The 12,391-nt window shown below is 33.1% G+C and overlaps 2 protein-coding genes across 5 annotated transcripts; one reads left to right on the top strand and one right to left on the bottom strand.

Moving 5' to 3' along the window:
- Positions 1-1,026: 1,026 nt before the first annotated feature.
- On the bottom strand, positions 1,027-4,313 carry Alien (COP9 signalosome complex subunit 2 alien). The gene is made up of 10 exons (XM_076322419.1): positions 4,245-4,313; positions 3,950-4,151; positions 3,389-3,583; positions 3,198-3,323; positions 2,949-3,116; positions 2,667-2,841; positions 2,433-2,571; positions 2,111-2,327; positions 1,363-1,503; positions 1,027-1,284 (listed from the first exon to the last, which is right to left on the bottom strand). The coding sequence occupies exons 2-10, from the start codon at positions 4,001-4,003 to the stop codon at positions 1,165-1,167; spliced, it is 1,335 nt and encodes a 444-aa protein (XP_076178534.1). The 5' UTR covers positions 4,004-4,151; positions 4,245-4,313; the 3' UTR covers positions 1,027-1,164.
- LOC143152376 (NBAS subunit of NRZ tethering complex) lies at positions 4,115-11,948 on the top strand. 4 transcript variants are annotated; one of them, XM_076322415.1, is made up of 19 exons: positions 4,115-4,496; positions 4,594-4,828; positions 4,921-5,339; positions 5,417-5,800; positions 5,882-6,092; positions 6,163-6,383; positions 6,506-6,835; positions 6,939-7,144; positions 7,230-7,526; positions 7,621-7,957; positions 8,035-8,447; positions 8,554-8,853; positions 8,920-9,208; positions 9,306-9,623; positions 9,694-10,105; positions 10,179-10,574; positions 10,656-11,053; positions 11,145-11,267; positions 11,348-11,948. In XM_076322415.1, the coding sequence occupies exons 1-19, from the start codon at positions 4,410-4,412 to the stop codon at positions 11,621-11,623; spliced, it is 5,652 nt and encodes a 1,883-aa protein (XP_076178530.1). In that variant the 5' UTR covers positions 4,115-4,409; the 3' UTR covers positions 11,624-11,948. The 4 variants fall into 4 exon arrangements, with proteins under 4 accessions (XP_076178530.1, XP_076178528.1, XP_076178527.1 ...); XM_076322413.1 differs by having other exon boundaries at positions 4,116-4,496; positions 7,621-7,694; positions 7,773-7,957; positions 10,179-11,053; positions 11,348-11,945; XM_076322412.1 differs by having other exon boundaries at positions 4,116-4,496; positions 6,166-6,383; positions 10,179-11,053; positions 11,348-11,946.
- The last annotated feature ends 443 nt before the right edge of the window (positions 11,949-12,391 follow it).

Here is a 12,391-nt window from a genome sequence, read left to right as displayed (position 1 = left end):
AGCGGAATACCTCGAAACAAGCGCATCACGTGACTCGACGACGACACTGCGAAAGTGAACTTCTTACAATTTCTGCCGCATTGCGAAACGAGCATTGTTTCCACTTACAAAGATGGGAACGCGATTCTCGAGCCGCGGACATTTAAATGAAAAATCAAAACCGGGAAAGAACGAACCGTCGGCTCTGCCGGCGGTTTTACTTTCGAAATTGATTTTCCAGGGAAGCGAGTTGCCGTAGCTTTGCAAGCTGCCACCTTGAACGTGGCGAGGGTGAGGATGAACCTGTTCGAGGACGGGAGGATTACAACCGTCCCGTAGCGGCGAGGATGTAGGACGAGCCTAGGGACCCTAACGCCCACCCGGGCTGGGGTTAACCAACATTTACATAGGCGCGAGCGTAGACTGAATAACAATGCTTGAAACGGAGCTAAAACCAGCCGGGCCGTTCCACCGAGACGGCACGTTCGTCATCCTTCTACGGGCTGTTCAATTGCCCCGTGTATCGAACTTGCATGGAAATTAGCCTAGATGAATAGAACTTTGTTAGTTGAGAGCGACGGAACTCAAGATTCGAAAACGAACTTCCTATTCGTCGATACGTAACGTTCGAATCGTTCGACCCATTAAATATTTCCAAATTGAACTTTCTACCCGCTCCCGTTGAGCGACGATTACTATCCATATAAAGTGTACAAAATGGCAAAATCCTTCCAATTGAAATAAAACGATTCGAAAACCGTCGGAACGATAAATAGTCGATTAACGAATCACTGGTATTTCGTTCGACTTTCGTTGCGCGTTGGGACTTTTTTCGTCCGCCACGGCGGTCCATCGATTGATCGAGGAGGATTCACCGTATTCCTCCAAATTTCGAAAGTGTAATTGAAAAGTTTACCGTCTAAGAAACTTCGATACGGAATATCTACGACTCCGTGAAATAAGGCCCCGCGGTGAACGTGCCCCGATCGATGAGTGATTCGTTAATTCGATAAATGGGAATGTCGCAACGAAAAGGTACAGTAAATGGATCGTATTAAAATTCTAACTTTATTATATCACAATAGATTTTATTCTTCATATAGTCGGAGACAGGCATTTATGATATACTATACAGAGTAATATCTAGAGCTCGATTTTGTTCTGGGATCACGCGCGCCACGTTTCTTATGACATTTTGTGTACTATGGCTAAATGCAAAAAATGCAACTGACTCGTCCATTTATCGAGAGCATTGTAACGCGCTGCGCATACTGATTTTTTATCCAACTCGAGAACTTGATTTACCTGTGAATTGTACGCAATCCAGTGTGAAACCATAGAACGCACAAAATTCCTTAGACGAGATTAATTTGATCGTATTACCTGATCGATACGCCCACGAATGGTACTATCCAAAATACAAGACACTAAAAGGCTCTCAACCTCCGAAACATCGATATTTAATTCTTTGCTTATGAAAGGGATATAAATTCTAGTGTACGGTTTTATTAATTTAATCAAAACCTATAAAGTCAAATAAATCGATACTTTATATGAACGTTTGGTTGCTCTTTCGAAGAAGCGAAGTCTGTTTTATCTCGATACGGTGAAATGTCTTTTAAAAAAATGATGTTAAATGAAAAAGTTGTTTCGACAAAAGTTGTTTCGTTTTTCTTTTTCTTTTCTTTTCCTTCCGGTGCGAGCGCGAACGCGCGCAAACGCGCGCAAACGCGCGCGCGCGCTTGCGTCCGCTCGATGCCGTGAATATTCTTTTACATTTGGTATAGTGAACGAAATTTTACAATCGATTTAATTTTTTCTTATACAATGCTATATCGTTTTATACGTAGTGAGATAGCGCATGTTAAAAGGAATTCAACGAGCTGCCGAAAGAAATCGTTTCCGTTCGTGGAAGGACATGAAATTATGAAAAATCGGACGTCGAATCGTACCACGTTCAATTCCTTTTAACATACGCTGTCGTACCATTTATATGAAAATATACACGACCGCACAACCTTCTCGCCAAACAACTTTTATTCGAACAATTTTTTCGTAATATTTTTCCTTTCCTTGAAAGATACTCCATTCTATTGCGATAAAACAAACATCCCGTATACACTAAACGTACCTGAGTGCGTATATTACGTAGTAAGTCTTCGATGTGCTCTCTTATAAAAGGATCATCCATTATATTATTCCTATTTTGTTTTAGAATTAATTCAAATTGGTTAATATCGTTATTTTGATAACTGACCACTAAATTCGTCATTGCCAAGATCTCTGGATCATTTTTATACGGCTTTGCCTCTTGAGAGTCAAACGGATTGATACCAGATTTCATTAGCCTATTTTTATAATTATAAAATATTCAAAATATTTGAGTATTAACAATCGATCCCACTAATATTGCGACATGCGCTAACTTTCTTTTTTATTCAAGTTTTACTTACATATTCGCTAAAACTAAATATTTCAAACACGTAGTACGTCTTGGCGATCCAGACTCATCGTAATTTTTAAAGGCTTCGAAAAAATCTGTGTGCGCTCTCTCGAATTCACCTTCCCTTAAGTGCATTTTTCCACCACATTCTTGTTAAAATAAAAAACATAATTTTACTGTAACATTTATTCAAATACCTTTACCGAATATTCTAATTCTAATAATACGAAATACGCTACTGTACCTCTAATGACACCCATTATCAACGGATGTGGTATAGCACTTTTAATGTGTAAGCTCTGTTCGTACAAAGTCTTTAATTTCTTATTGTTCTTTTGCGCAGTATACATTTGTATTTCTAAAGCATAAATCTCTAAAAGCTGAGTTCCCTTTTTCAAATCGTCCTCTCCATCGTCGGTCTAACGAAACATATACGTATCGATGTAGAAAATAAGATAGAATATTCTACGGACGAGCGAACACTAACCGACGTAATACGCTATGGATTAAATTAAATGAAACCCACTTGACAACTCTGATGAAGTTGCTTCAATATTTTTGTTAACTTATTAAAATCCGATCGATCAAAGTATAACTTTCCCAACTTTGTATTAGTTTTAAACCATAACCTATCGTTTTTAGCATCTTTTAACGCGTCTAAAGTAGTTTCGTAAAAGTCTTGTAACAGTTCCATCTGGAAAATATCGAACGAAAAGAAAAGATGCTTTTAAAAATTAAACCAAACTGATCTTCCTCCGCTAACCCAATTACTCACATTCTTCGATGTGCTAATATAATCCAATATGGAATTTATAGATTTTTCCGAATGGTTTCTTGTGACTGCGCTTTTAATATATGTTAACAACTGTTTGTACCTAGCCATCATTTCCTTATGATTAGCCTAAGAAAACCAAATATTATCATTCATAAGTATGTACTTATGTAGCGGTAATCTACGTAACCCACCAATTTAAAATTAATTTTTATCATTTGCTTCAAAGCTTTGAAGCCCCATTCACCCTTTTCGCCTCCCTCCAAATCCAGAACTTTCTGAAAACTTTGCAATGCCGCTTTAGGATCATCTTCCTTCAATGCTTTGCTATTATAATATTGATTTTCTAAATCAACGTCTGGTTCCGAATTTGAGTCTTCTGAATATTCCTAAAATTAACGTAAAAATAACGTCATTGCGAAACGAATCCAATCCTAAAATAACGTCTTACAACAACACTGTGGTAAGGAAAGTGGGAAACTTCATCCCAAAGACATCAATATAACCTAAGCAAACTTAAAATGTCGTTTAATTTCAGCATTGTACACGCTCTTAAAAAAAATCTCAATAATGTATACGTATATATATTCTTTTATTATCGTTATTGCTATTATTATTATTATTTGAACATTACAGAACATCTTCGAAACTATCTTTTAATATCGTATATGTCAAAATAAGAATTCTAACCTATTTCTTAAACCAAAAGATTATGAGCGCGACAACGTTTCTCGCCTAAAAAACCTAATACTCACAAGACCATAGTCTTCTTCTTCTTCGCACATAAAATCATCCTCACCGTCTGACATTTTGCGAATACTCAAAGACTCCGAATCTTGGAAATAACAAATTCACGCTACTCTATGGAGAACCGCAAGCACAGGCCAGTTTGTATTTTCAAATTCACATGCGTACACTATGCCTACACATGTGCAGTACACTGTGCAGCTTGCATCGCTGCAAATACCATTTCAATATGGTTCTTTTATCTTAGATTATTTTTCATGAAATGTACATATAATTGACGAATAATTAGTGCCTGAGACTTACATGTACGAAAGCGGTTAAATAATTTTTACTTAAATTCATTTATTTTTGGTAAAAAGTAAACAAAAATAGTCATGACGTTGTAATAGCGAGTTGTAAAATTCTGACTGATTTCACTCTCTAGTGTACGTTTTTGTCAGTGTAGTAGGTTATGTTTATGGCCTCAAAATGGTTAATTGCAATGAATTATCAAATGAACCGATACTTTATGAATTGCTAGAATATTTTGTTCGAAAGCAGGAACCGGAATTAATAGTAAGCCTACGTCTACATGTACTAAACGAAATGTTGAATCGCGCAAGATTTGTGTCCGGGATCGCGTCTAGTGTTCATAGAATAATATTTTTTTTAGAAATGTAAAAATGACGCTATAATATTACCAACAACTGGAACAATCAAAAATGCACTTAGGTATCTTAATAACAGGTATTCTTTACCAGAGAGCATATCGCAACAAATTAGCCTTACATTACCATGGAAATTTGCAATTGGGGATTGCGGACATTTACTAGCTGTTTTACAAGAAAATGTCATAGAGATTCGAAAAGCAAAAGATGAGTATTCGTCGATCGTTGGAAAAGCTTCTGGTAAGTCAAATTTGTATAAAGTTTTTTTGTCTATAACCTTATAGAAGATATAGGACGTTCTAATATTCCTTGCACATTTTTGGTAATTTCAGTTCCAAAAGATGCTTTCCCACATTGGCGCAAACTTTCTTGGAGTCCGGATGGAACTCTTTTAGTATTGGCGTCCAGCAACGGTTATACCTCTTTCTATAATGCACTCGGAAACAATATTTTTAACATCGGTCCGAAGACTGTTTCCCAAAACCCTCACATTTTAGAAGCTGGAGATGCAATAGCATCCATGATATTTCTTAAGCCAAGAATAAAATCTGAGAAATGGTCTTATGAATTTCTGTTAATCACATATAGTGGTCTGCTCAGATCTTATCATGTTTCGTTAAACAATGGATTCAAAGCGAATTTCGAATTTTCTTTTGGCAATTTTTATAAAAATGGTGTTAACGCTGTCACTTATGACGAAAAGCATTGCCTATTTTATGTTGCTGGAAATACAATAACCCAAAAATTAACGGTAATTAATCTGACACCATAATATGTGTCGATTAAAAAAAAAAAAAAAAACACTTGATACTATATATTTTTTTACAGTCAACAGCTTCAGAAAGTGGTTTAACATCGTGGCGACCTTTAAATGACTATCCTTATTGCAAATTATCATTTGCCTTTGATGAAAAGTCAAAAACTACATCTAGATTTTCCATATGGAACATTATCCCATCGTTAAGCTTACAGTCAGAATCGATCATATTCAAATTAAAAATCTCTCCAAATAGTCAATTTTTAACGTGTTTGCACTCTGATGGTTCAATATCATTGTGGGCACTACCAAATTTATTGTTACAAAAGAAATGGAAATTGCTCGAGCAACCAGATTTTAATATACCTAATCCTCTGGGACACGTAAAATCAAAGAAATTTCCACTAGGTGTTACTGAATTTCATCCATTGGATATTGGTTGGTGGTCTCATCAGGTAATATTTATTTTTTAGTTCAAATATAAATTTATACTTTAAATATATTCAAACGATTGATATTAATTGGTATTTTCAAAGGCAATAATAATTGCAAGATATACTGGATCTACTTCCGTATGTTCTACCAAAAACTTGAAAAATCTTTTGGGCGCCAGTCCTGAATTTCTAGCTGGACAACCACAAATATGTGAACTCGGTCCAGATCGAGGCTTTTTGTGCTTAGATTGTGAAACATTTATAACAAGTAAAAAACGCAATAGAGAATCCAATGCTGAAGGTCAAATATCAGGTTTGTACTAAAGTATATGTTATATAATTTCTATATACATAATAAAATATATGCTTGTTTGATTTTCAAGAAGCTTCATCGGAGAGTGAAGAGGAGCATGACGAATTGGAACCAATTAGTATATTAAATTACACCACAAATCTAGTACAAAGCACTTTATATTCTATTACCGACATTGAAAGATTTCAACCTAAAAGAAAAAAATCAAGAGTATTGTTTAGAACATATAGAATCCTTGGTCTTAAAAGTACAACACCTGAAGAACTATATTCAAGAAAAATTGACATGGAGGTATAAATGAGAGAAAGAGAGAGAGTGTGTGTGTGAGTGTGTGTATAGGGGATAGTGTACAACATAAAAATATAAAAAATGATTGGATTGAATGATATAAAAATAAAAGAAATGTTTTATAGGCATATGAAGAAGCTTTGGCCTTAGCCAATACATACAATTTAGATACAGATCTTGTTTATCAAACACAGTGGCGGAAATCTGAATTATCTTTGAATGCTATTCAAGAACATTTAAGTAAAGTTACAAAAAGGTCTTGGGTTCTACACGAATGCGTTACCCGTGTACCAGATACTATTGAAGCAGCAAGAGAGTTATTGAATTTTGGATTAAAAGGTGCCAATTTGGAAACTTTAGTAGCAATTGGGCAATGCGATAATGGAAAATTTGTAGGAGACAATACTGACGAAGATTGGAATGAAATGGATGAAGGAAGTATTAGTTTGAGACAGGTGAGTTTATCTATCTTTATCTAGCAATGTGTAAGATATAAAATACGCGAGAAAATATATTAAACTACTTCACTGAATATACTGGGCATTCATAAAAACACAGGTGCGAAAAGTAAATCAGATGCTCGATAAAATTGACATCAAACATTTATCAGAAGCTCAACGCAACTTGATTAAATACAGAAGAAAGCTTCTAGATCATTTAGATAAACTACTCACATATGAAATTATTTTGGGATCCTCGTTAAAATATGATAAAAACTTTTATGAGGAATTTCGACAACTTTCAGCAGTTGAAAATGCAATTAGGTACAAATAAAATGAGATAAATTATTCATAATATAATGTAAAAATTCATACGCTTATTCTATTATGGTTACTTCATTAAGCGCAGATTCGCCAAAAATAGCGATTGCCAAGGAGTTGAAATTATGTTCACATATTATGGTGAAAGTTTACTACCTCATTGGCTGGCAGTCATTAGCTTTTTTCCAGAAACATTAAATCCATTAAAATATAAAAAACTTCTACCAGAATGTGACACCGACGGCCAATTATTTTTGCTTGATCAACGGGAATTACGGCAAAAGGATTGGTCTGAAAAAACTGAGTTCAATGAATTAATTCATTTGGACAATGATGATAATTCGCAGCTACTTTATGAATCTGACCCATCGCTATCCATATATAAGTAAATTAAAATGCATTTTCTATTACTTATTTTACAATATTTGTTATTTTTCCACATATACTTTATTTAAAAAAAAATTTTCTTTTTATTTTAGGGATACCTCGCTCACCCCGGAATTATTGCAAAAATGGTACGAATCTCGAGCTTATCAAATTGAAAGAAACAGTGGTATGGTTGACAATGCTCTGCAATTGATAAAAATTGCCAATTCGCACAATATTAATGGTTTGGAAAATCTGTTGTTAGACTTGGAAACTTTAGACGATCTCATTTATAAAGTTTACCTAGAAGATTTGTCTTTGGACCAGTTACAAAAGTTAACTAATTTAGAAAAAATTAAGTTGCTAATGAGCATAACTACTGAGAAAAGTTTTGTCGATGACATCAAAAATTTTGTATTGCCATTTGTAAAAAGGAGGCATCAATATTTGGTATGTACGAATATTTTGTAAAAGATTTTAGGCACTTATTACAAATTATTACACCTTTAATTTATTTCATTTCTTAGGGTGGAGAATTACAAAGGCATTTGTTCAATGATTATTTAATATGCATCAGTAAAGAAGATCTAAAATTATTGGTCAAACTTTTTGAATATATAAAACAGTCGCAAGATAGTGAAATTCTTCAAATGATAGAGGACATTGTCATGTTGGCGATAGATTGTATATATGCTTGCAATAATCCTAATATGTACGAGAAAGCAACATGCATTGTGGATTCTATTGCAAAAGATCGTGGTAGAAACAGAACCAGTGGGATATGCACTTTACTTGAAGAACTTGATAGAGAACTCGAGTGTACCAAAATTTTAAACAAGTACGGAGTTGAAACCACATTAAATGCGTTACGGAAAAATAAAATCGATCCCGAAGCTGCGAAACAATTATTAATTCAAATGGCAAGAGGTTTGAATAAAATGTAAGTAAATATGAAATTTGAAAATATTTAAGAGTTACAATTGTTATGTATAAAGGTGTTTTATATTTAATATTTTCTACATGAATGTATACGAATTTGTTTTAAGAATTCCGCCTCCGGATGAAAAACAATGGGCTCAGTTATTAAATGAAATGTTAGAAATTCACTGTTTGATTTTTACTTGCGTCGATATAGAAATATGTTTCGAAATCTGTGTATCGGCGCGCTTAATGTCGGGAGTTAAATGCAACATTCAAAATTGCGCTGGTTTAATCGAAACAAAGAAAAGTGAACAGTCTCTATTAAAAGTGTCGTATGAAAAGGCGGTGAGTCTGATCTTAGAAGCTAGTAAAGAATATTTTAATAGTTCAAAGTGCCTCACCGATTCTAATATGGAATTGGCTAGGTAAGTACTTATACTCAACGTGCATTTTCCTTTTATTTTAACTTTTTATAAATACTATTATTCCAGAGCTTGTCTTCATCTAATTGTAGATGATAATGCACAAATCAAAGAAGAATATGATCTCATCAACTCGCTCCAAATTTTGAACGAATTCAATATTAATATACTACCGCTACAAGTTAGATTAATGCAAGATAGAATAAAATTGATAGCGGATTGTTTAAATAAGCGTGCAGATGCCTATAAAAGTCGGCAAAGATTGTTGACTTTAGCAACTTATTTGCGAATCGAAAAAAATAATAGTAAGGCGCGTGAAGGGAAAGTTTTGAAATTGATAGCAAAGAAGGCACTTGAGGTAGAGTTTTTTTTTTTTTTTTTTTTTTCTTTTTTTTTTCGAATTTCTTTCGAAAAAATTTGGTAAAAATTATTTGTTTTACAATGTAATTTTATAGGTGAAGAACTTTAATGTCTGTGCTGCTACCTGTCAACAATTACTGCAAAATAATTACATTCCTGCGTGGACGGTTGCTTTAGATTTAGGTTACTGCGAAGATTATGAAGACTTAAGAATTAGGCAAAAATGTTTATGGTTTGCCATAAACAATGGACCTGGTGATATATTAAGTAGAGCACTAGATCAGATACATCTGATAGAAATACACATTTTGCATAAAACTTTAGAACAGTGGCTACCTTCCAATGATCTTGATGATCCTAATGACGCTGATGACGCAGACAGTGAAGAAGAATTTATAGATGCAATGACGACTGTAAGAAATATATGAAAAATACATTAATGCTATAAACTATCGATTATACTATAATATTTTCAATTTACAGCCACAAGTGGAAACGAAAGAATTTGTTCCAAAAGTGTTAGAGGCTTCTACAGAAATAGTAAAAACTTCTGCAAATATTATGAAAGAATCAACATTCAGTTTAATCAAAAATATAAGTGATACGAATTTTTGGAAGTCTAGATTGAAACTTAACTTCACAAATAACCAAGATAATTGTACAGAGTATGATGATAAAGAAAGCCAGAAGGATGTTGATATGGTTCAAAGTTTTCCATGTTTTTATGAATGTTTACACGAAAGATGTAAACTGAGTAATCTCGATACTAAATATATAAATTACTCGATACCGGATATACAGAATGCAAAATTGAAATGCTACCAGACATTTTTAAGAATAGCTATGTTGAGTGAAACATCTTGCTACGGATTAGAAGTGAGCGGCATTAATTATTGTAAGCGTTACTTAATACTTTCGTTATATGACATAAGTTGCATCTCCTGAAAGTAATAATTCTTTTATTTTAGTATTTTTAGAATGTGCAAAATATACTATGCCAGAAGATTGGTTGCTGGGAATGTCGTATTTATTTAGTATACAGAAAAATTGTACAATGGAAACACAAAATGTTTTAGTAGAACTACCACAAACAGAATTATATACTCAAACTGCAATTTATTACTACTGTTTAGAGTTACATAAACGATTATATAGAGATTTTGAAAATTTATATTTATTTACTCCGCTAAATTTAATATGGAAAATCATAAATGTAACTTGTAACAGTAAAGATAGTGATATTTATGAAAACTTTAAATATTGGCAAGCACGTTTACTTGCTGGTCAAGAAGTAGAAAACACAACATTTTTTGATACAAATAAAGTAGTCGAAGAGAATGAGAAAACAGAGAATTATGAAGAAAGTAAGGAACTTAAGACAGACTCAATTGAAAAGTTAACTTTACAAACAGTTGACAAGAATGAAATCGATGAAAACTTTTCAGAACTTTATGCTAGAGACGAAATAGAATGGACCAATGGCAACTTTTCTGATGAAGACGTTGAAAGCGAGAAAAACGTTTCTGAACACGAATTGAATATCGACAATAATATTCCTTTGACAAAAGATATTGGTGAATGTACAACAGAAAAAGATCGCTTCGAAGCTTTTGAGAAAATGTTCAATAGAATACGAAATGCTGACCATTTTCATGAAATAAAGGAAATGATATTACAGTGGCCAAAATTCAACAATCCTGCGTACACGACTATTGATAAACATCCGATTATAAAAATAATGAAATTAGTTAATGTATATATAACGGAAAAAGATTCTAACAAACACAACAAACAAATTTTTCAGGAATATAAAATGTTAATAAAAACATTATCTTCGCTAGATGTAAGTTTACGAGGACAATTAATTACATCGAACAATAATGGTAAAATTGAATTCAGTACATATTATTAATTTTTTAAATTGTATTCAACAGATGCTTAAGGAATTTTTGAACACCCAACAGATTCCTCTCGAGCATGCTATTTATATTAGATTAGATATTGATGATCCAATACTTCATAAAGAAGCTGTAAATATTCTCAAAGAAAGCCATAAAGTACGTTTACCTTTTAATTAGAAGTAATATTATTTTACTCAAAATGTATTTTTTAATACGCCCATCATTTTCCTTTCCAGGAATTGATGATATCGGCACCGATATTGGAGATGTTATTTCTAAAAAATTTGACATCATTTTTCGATCCGAATCACGAAGTGTACGGTCGAATCATCGAACATGTTTTTATGAATCGATCTCTAACGAACACAAAAAGAAATGCAGAAATCCTTGTGCAGGAATTAAAGAAACAAAAACATATAGCTCACGCTTTATGCATAATTAAATTAATGGAGGATATTCCGCCATCTTTGTGCACGTTCGATACTTGTTACGAACTTTTAATGAAAAAATAATCACTCGTTCCTTTTTATATGAAAGCTGTGATGCAAATTAAATAAGAATTTAAAAGAAATAAAGAAAAATACATCGTTTCAGATGAAAGAAAATAATTGTGCTTCGATGTACGCGATGTAATTGGCGCAAAGCTTCTAATTCGCGTTTATATCATAGGTTACTTATATACTCTTGTATTATCGTAGGAAACTGATTTGTATATATTATGGTTACTTACTTGTATGGCGTGTTATTTGTAAATAAGAATATGTTACATAAAAATTACATTGTCGTAGCAAAAATAAGAAAATAAATCACTGTACATGATAACAAATTTCACATAAAAATCTTGGAAATCGTTTGGCTGGTAGAGATAGTTACGTACCAAGAAAAGTATTAGAATTGTTTGGAATCTCAACTCTCTAACAATCCATTTGTTCAAAGATAAAAATATTTGCAACTTACAATTTACCGCCTTCTTGTTCCGCAACCATTCGACTTTCAGAAATTCAAATTTTAGATGACCGTTATCTTCTCGATGTTGTGTCGCATCATTTTTGACGATCCAGCTTCCTAGAAATGAAAACATTGGCTATGTAATAACGTTTTAATTACAAAAATGTACAATCTTGAAGCGTTTTTAAAGAAAACTTTTAAAAACGGCAAGATAGATTTATATAACGATTTTCATACCTGTTCCCTCGGAACTTGTAATCATTTCGATCGAGGAGGTGAACATTACGTCCTAACAATTCGACAAATTTTTGTTTACTGAAATACACTGTTTC

Source organism: Ptiloglossa arizonensis, chromosome 10 (assembly GCF_051014685.1).
Source record: "Ptiloglossa arizonensis isolate GNS036 chromosome 10, iyPtiAriz1_principal, whole genome shotgun sequence".
In the NCBI taxonomy this organism is placed as follows: Eukaryota; Metazoa; Arthropoda; class Insecta; order Hymenoptera; family Colletidae; genus Ptiloglossa; species Ptiloglossa arizonensis.
This window is presented reverse-complemented; position numbering and strand designations above follow the sequence as displayed.